At 31.9% G+C, this 16,772-nt stretch overlaps 2 protein-coding genes across 2 annotated transcripts; one reads left to right on the forward strand and one right to left on the reverse strand.

The window, feature by feature from the left end:
* Positions 1 to 727: 727 nt before the first annotated feature.
* LOC126664609 (cyclin-dependent kinase D-3-like) lies at positions 728 to 7,772 on the forward strand. Its single transcript, XM_050357091.2, has 7 exons — positions 728 to 1,156; positions 1,536 to 1,834; positions 1,916 to 2,024; positions 2,501 to 2,626; positions 5,458 to 5,693; positions 5,767 to 6,084; positions 7,397 to 7,772. Exons 1-7 carry the CDS (start codon positions 1,052 to 1,054, stop codon positions 7,452 to 7,454), a joined length of 1,251 nt encoding a protein of 416 aa, XP_050213048.1. The 5' UTR covers positions 728 to 1,051; the 3' UTR covers positions 7,455 to 7,772.
* Positions 7,773 to 7,928: 156 nt separating this feature from the next.
* Positions 7,929 to 12,782, reverse strand: LOC126664610 (protein DETOXIFICATION 16-like). The gene is given in 8 exon segments (XM_050357092.2): positions 7,929 to 8,210; positions 8,290 to 8,376; positions 8,448 to 8,566; positions 8,669 to 8,907; positions 8,983 to 9,039; positions 9,129 to 9,218; positions 9,564 to 10,108; positions 12,597 to 12,782. Coding segments are annotated over 8 exon segments (1,389 nt in total). The 3' UTR covers positions 7,929 to 8,144.
* Between the last annotated feature and the right edge of the window lie 3,990 nt (positions 12,783 to 16,772).

Raw genomic sequence — 16,772 nt, forward strand, 5'->3', positions numbered from 1 at the left:
AGCTTTTTTAGTCAGCAGTATGATAAAAGAATAAAGGTTTAATCACCAAAAAAATATCAAACATTTAAAGGTTTTGTCAGTTATATTCAAATCTTTAAAATCAGCCAATTTGACCCGTTTTAGTAACTCGTTTTCAAGCTATTGGAGTTTGATATTATTTTTTTCGAGCGTATACTGCGACAATAGTGTTCCGTACCTGTTTTGACGTCTTGGCATCCTTGATATAGTCGTCCTCCATCGATATCGATAGAGCATACATAGTTTTACCAGCCAGAACCTTCCACTTTTTAAGGTCATCTTGACTAATTGGAGGTGTTGTTTCGCCCCCTCCAACGATTTTCCATAAATTTTGACCGAGCAAATAAAATTGAATACGAGTATTCCACCTACTATAATTATTATTATTGTGTTTTCTAAGAGTACTCGTGGAAGTCGAAATGCTCGTCATCAGTTTGATCATTTTTGTACTTAACCAAGAGCGTTTGGTCCCGGACCAATAGTTCGTACAATACATGCATGACTGTATGTTAGCGGCGTTTCAGTGTAACACGATCCTAGATCGCTTGTTCGACCTTTCCTCGAATGGGTTCCCAATCGTCCCACTCTAATACTACTTGTAGAAAATTGGAGTTGGAGGACTTAATTGAAACAAAATATTTTTATTTGCATTAAAGAGTAAATAGTACATAATACAGCCGCCATGTGGGTTTAGCTACTGGCTTCCACTTTTAATCGGCGAGAAGAGGAAGCTAGTAAATAGGACCTGCTCCATTCCCATTTTCCTTCTTAATCCATGGTTATAATTACGTATATTCTAATTACTTCTCAACCAAAATGTTAATAAACTATTATCTTTATTTCTATAGCAATTGATACATGTAAAGAAACCCTAATTTTGTCACTGAAATTAGCTGATTTTTCATGTTCTTAATGCTTCAATTTCATTGAGTAATACTTTCTCTGTAAAATTCGTAATCTCTGATCTTATCGGTATAACTTTATAAGATTCTGGAAAATAAGAAAAAATTAGCGCACAATAAGGGAATAAGAAATGTCAGAAAATAACGGGGAAAAGAAAGTGGCGGATAGGTATCTAAAGAGGGAGATACTGGGTGAAGGTACTTATGGTGTTGTCTACAAAGCCATTGATACTCAGGTAACTATTTGTTTTCCTTACATTTATACCCCTATTTTAAGTTTATTTGGAGTTTAATTGATAAGATTTGTATAATTTTCATTTTGTTTCTGGGTACGAATTAAATTGTTATCAGAGATTGTACAAAATTGAAATTTAGTAATATTAGTCGATTTTTTTATGTTTCAGGTTCGTATAAGTTCGTATATTTCAGCTTCCTGTTCCTGCATATGTTTTTCTTTTAATATTTTTGCTCTTATCTAAGTTCAGTCCGTAACTTTTTTGTGGAATGTAAGCTTGAAGTACGATGTTAGTTTCGTGGGCTCTGCGGAAGTTAAATTTTAAATGGAAGTTACTTTGTTATTTGTTTATCTGACAGATCAATGTTTGCTCTTTGCAGACTGGACAAACAGTTGCAATTAAGAAAATTAGGCTAGGAAAGCAAAAGGAAGGGGTCGATTTTACAGCACTTAGAGAGATTAAACTGCTTAAAGAGCTTAAATACCCATTTATAATCGAGTTAATTGATGCATTTCCTCACAAGGGGAACTTGCATCTTGTGTTTGAGTTCATGGAGACTGATCTTGAAGCTGTCATTCGTGATCGAAACATATTCCTTTCGCCAGCTGATATCAAAGCTTACTTTCAAATGACATTGAAAGGACTAGCTTTTTGCCACAAAAAATGGGTTTTGCATAGGTAGTGGAGTTACTGAAGAGTTAGTTTTTGAAATTAGGACTTCTTATGTTGTCTCAGTTAGTTATCTAATGTGTTTCACAGGGACATGAAGCCAAACAATTTGTTGATAGCTCCTAATGGACAGCTTAAACTCGCAGATTTTGGTTTAGCACGTATATTTGGAAGCCCAGATCGCAAGTTCACCCATCAGGTGTGCCTCTCCCTGTGAAACTGCTATTATGTGTAAGAGCTACGATTTGAATTAAAAATTTAAAACGATTTTACCCATGAACATGTTCTATTTATATGCTCTTTCATATGCATAACATGTTCTATTTATATGCTCTTTCATATGCATACTTGCACTGAATGCTGTGCAAATAGAATGCTGCTGACTGTCTCAATAATGTTGCAATATTGGGTAGAAGATGATGTTTGCTTGAATCAGGATTAAATATTCACCTAGGAGTATTGTTCAACTCTTCTTCTCATGTATTTTCTATTTTCATCATTTTATTTTAGTTCTTTAGTCTTTACTTTCCTTTTCTGAAATGTGCATCACTTTGCAAATTCTTTAATAGCGGTTTATTTATTTCTTGATCTTCTTTTCGCTTCCACAATTTTTTGATTTTACTTGTCATTGCTAAAATAACTTAAAATTCAAGGGCTTGGAAAACTAATGAGCAGGTCTTTGCTCGATGGTATAGAGCACCTGAGCTTTTGTTTGGCACTAAGCAATATGGTGCTGGGGTTGATGTTTGGGCTGCAGCTTGTATTTTTGCTGAACTTCTACTCCGCCGACCATTTTTACAGGTGAGCAGAATTTTTGTTTACTGGTATTTTCAACAATTTTGTTTTGTTTACTTGCAGAAAAAATATGTAGCGAGCTGTCAGTTTTTACTGTTATCATGTTGTTCACTAGACTTTCTTATGCTATTATGCTGTTTCTTAAAATGCATTTTGTTGGTTTTCTTTCGAGATTCTGATAGAATAGATATAATCATCTGTTTCCTATTTAGTGGGAGGGTCATGTATAATCTCGAATAACATGGATTCTGGTCATTGACGTATTGGAATTAGTTTCTAAAGAGGTTTGTTGGATCCTAGACTGTTTATATTTGAGACAATTTGGTTTATTACGACTCCTTTCTGAACATTTGTTATGGTTTGAAAGAATAGGTCCCTATGAATGAGTACTGAAGTCTTAAGTTGTTAGGATAGCGTGAAACTAGAAGAAAAAATGCTGGCCTTTAAGGATTTGAGAACACAAAAATAGAACTTGCAAAGTGGTTATTTAAAAGAAAAGATAGTTGAATGCTAAATAGTACTTATTTCAGGAGGGTCGAAGAAGGTTGTTCCGAAAAAAGGAGGGTCAAAGAAGGATGTCATTAATGGAGGAGGAGGAGTGTTGTGAGTTTGAATCAAAGAGTAATAACAGTCAATTTTCTAAGAATATGATGTGATAATGCATTAAAACTACTAATTATTTAGTCTTTGTATTTCAAAATTTATATTGAGAAAAACTGTGTTGGACTTGAAAGAAGGTTTAGAGGAGTCTTCTATTTTGGGTAGGAATGCTTGATCAGCTAAGCTTTCTGAGAAAACGTTCAGATGGTGTTCCTTGAGGGTTGAAGGTGATTGAGCGCCTACATCTGATTGGTTGCTGTCTTTTTTTATGGTGATTGTCATTTGGTGTAAATTTTAGTGATAATTTCTTAAAGTCTTGATTGTTTGATGCAGCATGATGAAGCATGAGTTCAAGCCTGGGATGGGGCACTAATTTTCCTATTGAAAGTGTCATTTATTTAAGGTTAGGAAGGGGAAAACATGGAGGTCGCTTGTGTTCCTAGTAAAGTATAGATGATGTTTGGGGAGATATAATGTAGGTGTAATTTTGAAAGAATTACAATTTTATAAGGCATCTTATCTGTGTATTCAATGTCATATTGTTGGTCAGCCTAAACCATTGCTTTGTTTTAAAGAGAGATAGGCATGCTGGTTAGTTACACCGGCCAAGCAATTAATAGAGGTGTTCATAAGTTTTGTTGAAGGAATTAGGTGATGTTTTGTGATGTTACTTCTTTACATCTGTAATTTTTTTAGTTAATCCTCTAAGTTAAATCTTGAGACTGTTAATGTTTTAGACATCTTTAAGGTTTTGATCCTTGTTTTAAAGATTTACAACTCTAGAATTGCATGTACCTGACTAGTCTATGTTTTTAGGCTGACCTTTTTTTCTCTCGAAATGATAGGTTGACCTTCTTATAGTGCAACTAGTTTATATCTTGAGGTAGGAGATAAGTTATGTGGTAGGAGATTATTTTTAATCAGTTTGGATATGGATCATGTAGTTCAGGGTTTTGAATAACTATACTGCATAGTGACATCAAACTAAACTCCAGCATGAAGTTATGTAAAGAAGTGCTAAACAAGGGTTGGAGTATTTAAAATTTAAGTGACAATTGACAATGCATCACAGTTCAAAACGAATGTCATTTGAGACATTAGGGTTTTAAAGAAAACATACAAGTCAACCTAACTAAACTAAGCCTTAGTTCTAATCTAGTTGTAATTTGTAAAATTGTAAGTAGCTCTATCAACCCTCTTTTTCCATTCCATACGATTTTGGGTTTCAGATTCAGAAGGGTAAAATAGTTTGATTTTTTTAAAGAAAATTACATATAAAAAAAACTACTGTAAAAGAAATTTGACTTGTCTATTACTACCTATTTGAATGGTATTCATCTTCTTCTTCTTGGTCATTGTGGCTATTGGACAATTTGATTATCATATCCAAGTTAGCTCCTTCGATAAAATTAAAAAGGACATTGTATTATCTCAATCAATAACATATGGGAAGGCCAAAGATCCATTATCTCTCAGGCAATGCGATCCGTAAACCTGATGTTTAATATTCTGTCGAAAACAAGTGAGCTAAACACACTTTTTCTTTGGAAGGACCTTAGGTATTGTAAGCTAGAGGAGTTCTATTGATATACAAACTCAAAAAAAGTGAGCATCTAGTACATATATCGCAGATTTATATGTACTAATCAAAATCGTTTTGCAACCAAAAGGGTTTTGGTAGATTTTTTGATTGATATGTGACTGCAGTATAACCTCTTTTTCGTTGATCATTTTATTTGTCCAACTATATATTAGTTTTGAGTTGTTCCGCCCAAGATTTTGCAGTTAAAAGTTTGGGTTATTGTCATAAAAAAATCCCCACCTTTTGCGTTTTTTTTTTCCGAGTTAAGCACATTTATCAAACGTGGCACCCCACATCCCAACCTTTCATTTTTTTGGCATAAAAAAGCCAAACTTTTTATTTTTGGCATTTTACAGCCAAATGCCTTATCTGATGTCGTTTTAGTCATTCAAAACGGTCAAAATGACATTGTTTTTTGCAAAAAAAACACCTAAAACGGTATTGGGTTATAGGATAAATCTTTTGGAAAGGTTGGAATGTGGGGTGCCACGTTTGGTAAAATGTACTTAAATTAAATCGGAAGAAAAAAAACGCGAAAGGTGGAGATTTTTATGACAATAACCCTAAAGGTTTCTTGATCTATCATTGTTCATGTGATAATGTTATGTCAGGGGTCATGTCTATTATTTTTTTATTTTGATTTAAATTGTTACAGGGGGGCAGTGACATTGACCAGTTAGGAAAGATTTTTCAAGCATTTGGCACTCCAACAGCTTCTCAATGGCCTGATTTGGTATACCTCCCTGATTATGTGGAATACCAATTTGTTCCTGCACAACCTTGGCGTAAGTTGTTCTCAATGGCTAGTGATGATGCTTTAGATCTATTAGCAAAGATGTTTACTTATGATCCAAAAGTTAGAATTACGGCGGAACAGGCATTAGAACACAGGTACTAAGAACAACATTGTGAATGAGAAATCTACATTGTCATTGGTTTCTTGCTCTGATCTTTGTTCTCCCAGGTACTTCTCTTCCGCACCTCTGCCTACAGAGCCAGCAAAACTTCCTAGACCTGCTCCAAAGCGGGAATCTGTTAATCCTAGGGCATCAGATTTTAATCCACTGGAAGGACCTACTGTGTTATCACCTCCAAGGAAGTCAAGAAGGGTGATGCCTGATCGTGAGGGATTTGAGGGAAATGCATACCAAGTTGATAAGACTGATGAACGGGGTGACTTCAGGCAGGCAGCTGGTCATACAGGCAGGAGTGAGCAGGTGCCGATGTCCATAGATTTTTCTGTATTTGGATCAAAACCTATGAGCAGGCCAACAATTAACAGGTAAAATTATATTATTAGTGCAGTTCTTCCATATCCATAATTTCTTCAAACTCTTGTAAGTTTCTCTAAACTCCATAGGAATTGTTTTATTGGTGAATCGAACTGGAAGATCATTTGACTAATTTGGACAATATTGGTGGCTTGGGGTTGATAAAGCGTATATATTGAACAGAATCTCAAGTTACACAATCTATTATATTATACCTATGCTACAAGGCTTGAACTAGGTGTGGGCTGAACAGGAAACTTATAGATACTTCATCATTCCTCGTTGTTGTGCATATAAGACCAACTAAAAGAATATCATTTAGTGACAGTGAAAGAAAGCAAGTTCAGCGACTTGAGGAACATGTGAGAAGTCCATTGAATATCAGCATCATGGAGTAAACATTAAATGCATAAAAGTTTTAAGGATGAGCATTTCTCCCTGATACACCTTTACAAAATTTAGTTTCCCATATTTAAGGAAAATACTTTTAACAACTTCATGATAATGACTTGTGGGCTTCTTTTCCCTTCAGAATAATTCTTTATGATGTAGACTTGTGAACTGGAAGTAGTTATCTTCCTCAAATTACCTAATTGTACTTGTGTTGCTCAATGCTACAATCTATATAGTCACACAAATATCTGAATGTTCTGCTACACCATTTATTTTGGGTGGGGTAGGAAAGAGAGGGCCGCCTTAGTTCCAGTCTAAGAGTCAATAAGCAAGCTAGAACTCCTATAGAATTATTACGTTCTGATGTTTGAGCCCCTTATTCAGTTATGGTTAAAACAGGTTATTTAGTCATTTACATGAAATATTAGTGACTGTTTTGTTAAAAATGGACAAACAAAAGGGAACAGAGGGAGTACAGAATTAGGATAACTCAAAGGAGAGTTAAATAATATTACTTAAAAATTATCGAAGAGAATCCTGGCCTGGAGATACAAAAATGGTGTAATATGTTCATGTCTTCAAAGTGTCAAAGCCCTACATAATAGGTAAAAGTTTTTCATTATATAATGTGATAGTAGTAGCGTCATAGTTGGATAGTGGGTTTTCAGTTGTTTGGGACACTGCAGAATTCTATTCAACATGATCTTCTTCTGTGCTTAATATTGTTATCTCCTGGTGCTGCAAATATGACTAGTTTTGTTGAACTTTAGGGTTAGTGTGGGACATACAGGTTTTCGACATTCCATATTCCTTTGAAATTATGTTTCCCACATTATTTACCTATTAAACAAGGATTGATATCTTGCTGGTGCCATTAGTTGTTTCTTTTTCTTCTCTTATTATATAATCTTGTATTTTTATGCTATGCAGTGCTGACAGATCCCATTTAAAGAGGAAGCTAGATCTTGACTTCCAGCACCCGGAATAGAAATCGTCAAAACCATTAACTATTGCTGAATTTGACAGTCTGAGGATGTAATGTTTCCAGGGAAACATTTGTGAGGTAAACAATTAGCATTGATTTGTTGTAATTATGCGGCAGAATATCCCATTTTTTTAAATTGGCGAGCAAGAGCATCTTTTTGAGTTTTAATCACTTATCTAGCACAAAGAAGATAATTAACTATCACTTGTTTGAAGTTGTATCACAGATTATTTGTCCAAAATGCATATAGAATTCATGGGTGTTAGTTTTAAGAGAATATTGTTACTGGTTCAGAATCAGTGGAAGTATTTTTCTACTCAATCACAATATTTATGCTTGAGTAAGTGAAGTACAGCTTAGGGCGCGTAATCATGAAAAATATTTTTTAAAAAACAATCGTGCTCAACACATGACACAACTTGTCGTTATGAGCACATTGATAGTAGGGAATAAGTAAAAGCTTGCCAAAAGGTGGTATTTGAGTGCGAAAATGCTAAAAGATGTCCGCTTGATTTTGTTTCAGTAGTTATGTTGCTTCCTCTGTACCAGGTTCTGTTTTCCCATATTTAGTCTTAAGAGTTTACATCTAATGGTAAAACTTACATTGAAGCTCACATTTGATTAGTAGCAAAAGATGACTTGTAGTTGGTGAACACGATATTCAATCCCGATGAAGTGAATTGTATACGGGGATCAGGCTTGTGGCATTGCATCGGTTGATGTTTCAGAAAGCTGCATTCTTTTTGCAGCTTCATTTGCCTGAGTGGAACAAGCTTACAAGCGTTAGAGTTGAAAATAAGATGAAAGATAAGCGACGCAGTGTAAGAAGTATAATTACTTGTTTCGTCCAATCTGTGCGTATTGTGATGCCAAAGAGGATTAAGCCTTGTACAAGAAGTGCAAATATGATCCCCAACCAAAGCCCCTGTTGAGAACATTATGGATAGCTAGTGATAGGCTAATTGAGTTTTATTATTTTATGATGATTTATGTTACCTGAGACTTCATATGTATAACAAAAGCTAGTATTATAGAACAAGGAATCCCCGCTATATAAAAGGAACCCAGATTCACATATGCTCCGATCTTCTGCCACCCGCATCCTCTAGCAACCCCTGACCATCATTACATCGTATATGGCGGTTGAGATGAATAAAATAACTCTTACTAAGCTTAAGGATTTTATCCTGAACGAAATAGAGATAGTTAGAAAGAACCTGAAAGAACACTCTGAATTGCATCAAAAAAGCTGGAGATAGCAAGGAGTGGCATCATGGCTGCTACATATTTGATTACTTCTTGTTCATTGCTATAAACATGCCCCCAAATGTTGCGCATTGCTATCATAAGTAGTCCTATCAAAATGCCTTGAATAAGAGCCATGCACACCACCACTTTTGCTGCTAAACTTGCAGCTTCTGGTCTTCTAGCTCCCAGTTCATTTGCAACCCTTGTGCTGCAAAGTGAACACAAAACTAGTCAAGAATGCATGCAACCCGAGAGAGTCGTCAACTTCACTTCATTGCCTCACCTCACTGCACCGCTCAGTCCGAAAGGAATCATCCACACCAATGCAAAGGTGTTCAGGCTGTATGTAAGGAGACAAGACAACAAAATTTCACTATATATCTACACTTTTTAGTTGAACATTTTCTCCAACTCTATACACATGTATACCAACCATATGATAGCACTGAAGTTTGCAGCTTTGGGTCAGGAAGCAAACCAGATAGAAGCACCACTATCTCAAATGTCCACACCTTCAAGCTGACAAGATCATGGCAAATAAAACAATTTCATATTGAGCAAAGAGTCGACCTGGCCCTCGAACATGCATCTCTGGATCAAATAAGTTACTTTTAATTTTTTAGTCAATTAGATTTTAAAAACTTGAGTCTCGGAGTCAAATAAATCACTTTTAACCCTTTTAATCAATTATTTGACTCTAAAAACTTAAAAGTGACTTATTTGATCTAAGTTTTGAGATTTAGTTGACTAGAAAAGTTAAAAGTGATTTATTTGATCCGAAAACAGGATTCGAGGGCCGGGTAGACGCTTTTTCTCATATCATATTGGCTTAGTAAAATTTTGAAAACAGGAAGTTGTAATTACCATAGCATGAGAGCTGAAGGGATTGCAAATTTCAAAAAAGTGGGAATATCATGCAAGGCATTCTTAGAGAATCCAGTCCATGTTGTCTTGCAAGAGGAAGAAAAGTTGATATAAAGTAGCAAAAACAAGACATTAATCCAGTAAGAAATGGAATTTGCCAAAGCAGCTCCTTTACTTGCAAGGCCAGATTTGAACACCAAAACCCAACACAACAAAACATGTAACAGTGCTGTAATGGCAGAACTGAACATCATTGGAAACACATTACTTTGGGTTTGTAGGAAAATGATAAGGCATTGAAGAAGAGCATAAGCAAAAATGGTTGGAATCATGAAGCATGCATATACCCCTGCTTCATGTGAAATTTGATGATCTTGGTGCAACAAAATTAAGATAGATTTTGTGTTTGCCCAAATAATGGCAAGGAGTGCACTAATAAGGGAAAGAACAAACATAGCTCTTTGTGTGTGTATTCCAACCATCTCATTTTGCTTTGCTCAAACTGCCTGCCCACATAAGGTGTCCAATCCACTAGCCATTCCCATCTGTATCAATCAAACAAGAGCATGTTCTGAATTTTATTTATGGGCATAAGGTGCAAATAAGCCCTTTGACTTTTCATGAAAGAGTGTTTATGCCCTTAAACACTAACTTATAAAACCGGTGCCAATAAACCCTTGCTCTAAAAAAAATGAATGGAGCTAATCTGAAGGGCTGATTTGCACCAATTTTATAAGTTTAAGGGTCGGGATGCAGCGAATTAAAATTTAGAGATACAAATATCCTTTTATGAAAGTTTAGGACCCATGTGCATTTTTTGTTTAAGGGCGTACATGCACCTTTAAATTAACTTCTTCTTAAATATTATGAGTAATTAATTTTATTTGTTGAATGAGTAATTAATTATGAATAATTTCAGTAAATAAATTTTAGCCGCTAATGATATTTTTAAATTGATCTGGAACGGCTTATTTGAGAATTGACGGCCAAATTTAAAAAATAATTTTGGAGTATAAATTATTTTTAAATATAATAAAGTAATCTAAATATATTTAAAAGTACGATAAATAAGGACTTTAGAAAATATTTGTGCCTAAATTTTTGAAAAACTATTTCTTTTTAATTACTTATTAATTATTAATCTTTAAATTTTGTAAATTATTATATTATCATTTATGCATGCTGCGCATACATATGAATGATATAGTCACGTCTATTTTTTAAATCCGAACAATTGTATTTTTATCAATTACGATAAAACCTTTTAACTTTTACAATTATATCCGATTTGAAAAGTTTGTTTGTAATTGTGTCCAAAAGTTTGAATTTTATTTTTAAAATTTAAATCTTTTCATCTTTCATCGACTACGAATTTTTTTAAAAAAGATATTATCTAACCTCCTAAAAGAGAAATTATGAAATTTTGGTCGTAATTAATAAAAAATGCAAAAATTTGAATTCAAAAATAAAATTCAATGTTTTGGACATAACTGTAAAAACAACCTCAAATTTGACATAATTATAAAAATTAAAAGGGTTAATTACATATAAAATCATGACCTTTACACCATTCAAAAATAACATGACTCAATTACATACACTGCCTTTTATTTTTTCTTTAATTTCATTATAAGTACATTTTTCGGTGAAATTTTACTGACTTGAACATCCGATGAATCTGCCACGTGTCATGCCATGTCAGCAAAAATGTCACTAAAAATTGTCATTGTTATTATTGAAAAGAGATGAAAGGTGGTGTTTGTAATTGACATGTTTTAAAGGTCATGTTATTTTCAAAACTTGGTGCAAAGGTCGTGATTCTATATAATTAACTCAAATTAAAAAGTTCGATCATAATTGATAAAAAAACGTAAAAATTTGAATGTAAAAAATAGTTTGGCCAATAATATATATGTACAGTCGACCCTCTAATAATTAATACTCAATAAATTAATAATTCTAATAATTAATCAAATTTCAAGGAACCAATTTCAATATTACGTCTTATAAAATATTCAATAAATTAATAATTCTAATAATTAATAAATTTTTAATCCACCATATATATTAATTATTAGAGGGTTGATTGTATATATATATGTATGTATATATATGCATAAGGGTAATATATGCCCCTAAAGTTTGGATAAAGGATCGCCTATATCCTCATGGTTAGAAAAGGTGTAAACAAGCCATGTACGTTTTTAAATGGGCTCTTTTAGACCCTCACATTGATCACAATTAGGAGCATACATAACAATTTTCCAGAAAACTTTAGTGGCCTAAAGAAGCCATTTAAAAATATTAGTGGTCTTTTTGCACCTTTCTGAACTATGAAGAAGTAGGTGAGTAACTCAAACATTAGGGACAAATATATATATATATATATATATATATATATATATATATATATATATATTCTTTATATTTATTTAGTAGTGTTACCCAACATAAGATGATAACAAGGAAGTTCAAACCCTTGTGCGTTTGTTTGCTTGCTTTCGTTAAAACATTTAGTTTTAGTCTACAAGTATAAAACCCGTATATGCACATTTGGTGCTTTCGGCAATTTGCAAACCAAAATAAGAAAAGAAGAAAAACATGATATTTAGCCTAGAAATAATCATCAACGAAACTTTTGTTTAGTCATAATAATTAATTAGATTATTTGCATATTAAATTTCAATATTTCACTTTTATAGTGATTTAATTTTGCTTTTTAAAATGTTGGATCGTATATTACAACCTTTCATCTTTTACATTATGTAGTCTATAATTGTTTTTACCATAAATAAGCTATAAAATATATAAAAAAAAATAGCGCCGCTTTGTACAAAAAATAACGTCACAAAACGGAAATGTGCTACATAATGCCAAAAAATTGAAAGGTCGGAATGTGTAATGCGAAGTTTTAAAAAATGAGATTAAATCGCTAAAAAGGTACAACGTTGGAATTGGATTTGTAAATAACTCTAATTAAAATCAACAATTACATTAAAATATTAAAATTTTGAAGAAAAGAAGAAAGCTAACCAAAAGAGTGAAGCCGGTGAGTGATGCAAATGAAGTTGCTAAAGAAGCAGCGGCAAGAGGCAGCTGTCCCAGATGACCAACAAACATTACAGAAATGAGTTGCAGACTAAACTGTAATAATCCTATAATAAACAGAGGACCTGCAAGCCCCAACTGTTTCTTCACTTCTTTCACTATCTCCCCCATTTTTCTTTCTATTCATTCCCTATATTTATTCATCCAATGAATATATAGAAGAGCTAGAACCCCAATACTTTCAACATGTTTAAAATTGCTCCCTCCGTTCTATTTTAAAAATCCGTTTATTATATTTTACATATATTAAGAAGATATAATTTTTTTGTTCTTTTACCTTTATTAATTGTGCTTTACAATTATGCTTATCATTAAATGTCTTAAAAATATGTTTGATCATTGAGATAAAATAAGATAAAAGAAAAACAATTATGATAAAAAGGTACAATAAGACTTTTTAAGTGGGATATAAAAAAAAGGATTAATGTCATAAAAATTCACCAATTTTATATGTTTTTTTCAATTTAACCACGTCTTTTAAAATTTGTCATAAAAATATACCAACTTTCACTTTTTCTCAAACCCATACACGGTGCTGAAGTGGCATGCATTCATTGGTGTAATTTGCTGAGGTGAAAGTCATTTTTAACTAATGAATGAGTGTCACGTCAACACCATGTATGAATTTGGAAAAAAAAATGAAAGTTGATGTATTTTTATGACAAATGGCGTGATTAAATTGAGAAAACGTATAAAGTTGGTGAATTTTTATGATATTACTCTTAAAAAATAAAGAGACTTCCTAAATGAGTCAGAGAGAGTATATTATTATGACGATGGTCGCATCCATATTACAATTTAATAAGATTTTCAGTATATTATTATATAATATTTACAATGAATCAATAATTAACAGCGTCTAAAAGTTCTAAAAAAATATTATGTAAACAAACGACAAAATTGAAAATCATACATTTATAAAGCATCGTTTTCAGTAAGTGTTAACCGAATTCAAATTGTTGCTGAAAATATAATAATAATAATAATAAGGATTATTTCCATATAAAATCAACATTTTTTCATTTCAATCGCGTCCTTTACAAATTGTGATATAAATTCATCACTTATTATTTTTTTTATAAATCTAGATGTAAAAATCTGGTATACTTTTGCTGACTCGACAACCGGAATCGACAAAAAAATATGAAGAGGAAAATCTGTTTATGATATAGTTCTGGAATCTTACTGTTTGGGTACGACCAGACAACTACCAATACCTTTTAATATTTTGTAAAAAAATAAAATGAAAGGTAGTGAATTTATATAAAAACTTTTAAGGACGTGATTAAAATGAAAAAACGTACAATGATTATTTTATATGAAATTAAATAATAATAAAGATAAAAGTTGCGGTCAAAAATTTATAATTAATAACAAGTTATATCTCTTTTTCAAATGTCGTACAAAGCAATAAGGAATTGCAACTTTTAATGATAATTTTTGAAAATACTTCAGATGACAAGCAATTGATCTTTTTGAAGAAAATCAAAGGACTACAACGACAAATTTTAGGGATTGAATAGTACTTGTCCCGAATAACCTATAAAAATCGAAATGAATTGCAGCTAACATTCTGAGAAATCGAACTAATTCCAAAGCCAAATAAAGTTTACGGGTGTATTTCTTGAATTTCATGGTTTGAATAAAACTCTGTGCGAAAATTAGAACTAAATAGCCATAAAGAAATGTTTTTGACAATTTTATGGACCAAATTTACATTTTTGCCACTTTTCAGCACCGCACATATTGTAATTGTTGGCGCAGCGTGAAGGGAGTGTTTGAAACATACATTTCCTCAAATTGACTATTTACAACACATAGCTATGATCGATAATTCAAATTTACACAATTACTCAATTTATTCACAAATCCAAGTATAATCATATAGAAAACATATTCAATTCAATGATCTCTTTCAAAATTCATGAATTTAATAAATATTTCCAAAATCAATTAGAAATTCTAGGGATTTTTTTTTAAATTTCCGGAAAATAAATATTTGTAAATATATTAAGCAATAATTCGAAATTTTCCAAGGTACTGAAAAAAAATATTTATAAAAATATCAAAATATAAACACTAAAACATACATAAAAACACCAAAAAACACTAAACATATATTCAAAAAATACCAAAAAACACAAAAAAACAAAATAAAATAATTAAACACCAAAAATACACAGAAAAAAGACCAAAATGCACTTAAAAACTTCTCCATTCCTATGTTAAAGCAATCTCAAAATGCTAACATTTAGAATGAAATGCATAGCTTCATTGTTATGCTATATCTTATGCTAAATTTAGCATATGCTAAACTGGATGCTAAATTTAGCATCAAGTTAAGCATATGCCAAATTTGTTATCCATTTAAATTAATTATAAGTGTCATTAATAATAATTTTATTTAACATAATTGTACTAAAAACATTTATTTCAAATTAATAATTATAATAATAGTAAATTTCACTAACTTTTATATAATAAAAATATTGAATAATTTTTATTATTAAATATAAATTAGATGGTAAATAATAAAAATAATATTAATGTAATAGATTTTTTATAAAAATAAAAAATTATGATTATTAAAAATATAATTTGAAAAATTAATTAATAGCATATTATACAAAAAATATACAATTAATTTAAACTTACAGGAGGAAGATTTCAGAAGCAACACTCTACTCTACACATATTGGCTAAACCTGAAAAAGTGGGGAAAGCAACACGTATATTTGAAAAATAACTGAATTCATATCATTACAATTAAACTTTAAGTTAAAAGCCAAAACTATAAGAAAACATGTTAAATATATTAGCTTTATCATTATGGAAACATATGAACCCAAATCCACAATTTTACAAAATATATATATTAATCAATATCAATGACCATCACGATCAATATCCAAAGGTCGCGTCCAGAGAGCATCGCTTGACCAGCCACAACAACCGAGAGCAAATGCTCAACCGAGCAAACCACAAATACACGAGAGCAACCGCTCCATCGAGCTCCAGATATGCTCGGGAGCAACCGCTCAACCAAGAAATTCATGTCTCCACCTCCATATTATAATTTTATCTATACCTAAGTCAATATCAACACCAGCGCCCGCATAATCCTATTGGTGTTCAATAAGTAACTGTCCAATGAATCATGGCGATATATAAAAGGATTAATGTTATAAAAGTTCACAAACTTTATACGTTTTTCATTTTAATCACGCAGTTTAAATTTTCTCATTTTCATGCACGAATTACCACTTTTTCTCAAATTCATGCACGATGTTGAGCTGGCACTCATTTATTGGTCTAAAATGACCTTCACCTCAGCGAATTACACCAATAGAGCCGTGACACCTCAGCACCGTGCATGAATTTGAGAAAACATAATAATTTTCAAAAGTTTACTCATTTAAATCATATTTCATAAATACGTCAATTTTACAAAAATACGATATCCATAATTTACGAGTAAAATGTTTAAAACCCGTAAAGCTTTTAAAACCATAATAGAGCATAATTTAACCTGAAACTCAACCACACATACATACAATAACAATCCATCACAAGTTTCCAAAGACTTGTCACACAATTCCCTTTCAATTCAAATCAAACCAAAATTCAATATTTATTATAACAATTTCCGTAATTATCACAAAATTCACCAAAAACCATCACAGCCTCAATAATTAATCACTTAACAACTCTCTTAATTCTAAATCTAACAGTAATGGTTTTCATTAAAATTCAAAATTCTCATCAACTAAACGATTTCAACATGCAAAGAAATTGCCAATACAAATTAAACTATATTTCCAAAAATTTCATGGATTCTCATAATTCAAAAACGATCATTATTATCCCAATGTCATCATGCAATTTACAATTTCATATCTCATTTCAAATTACAATAGACTTAACATGAAAAAGACAATCACCACAATATTATAATTCCCGCCAAACACAACAAGTCAAACATGCAAAGCCAAATTCAACATGATCAAGCTACAATCTAGAATTTTCCAAAGATGCCCCTAATCTCAAAAAAATCTGCCAAAACTAACTCCAAATTGAAACAATAAAAAGATCTTATTCTAA

This window comes from Mercurialis annua, linkage group LG1-X, assembly GCF_937616625.2.
Source record: "Mercurialis annua linkage group LG1-X, ddMerAnnu1.2, whole genome shotgun sequence".
In the NCBI taxonomy this organism is placed as follows: domain Eukaryota; kingdom Viridiplantae; phylum Streptophyta; class Magnoliopsida; order Malpighiales; family Euphorbiaceae; genus Mercurialis; species Mercurialis annua.

Excerpts from the sequence above, each read along its gene's own strand:
- LOC126664609 (XM_050357091.2), top strand. The coding sequence starts at position 1,052 with ATGTCAGAAAATAACGGGGAAAAGAAAGTGGCGGATAGGTATCTAAAG. Across the intron at positions 2,025-2,500 it reads ATCGCAAGTTCACCCATCAG|GTCTTTGCTCGATGGTATAG; the intron begins GTGTGCCTCTCC and ends ACTAATGAGCAG. Across the intron at positions 2,627-5,457 it reads TCCGCCGACCATTTTTACAG|GGGGGCAGTGACATTGACCA; the intron begins GTGAGCAGAATT and ends AAATTGTTACAG.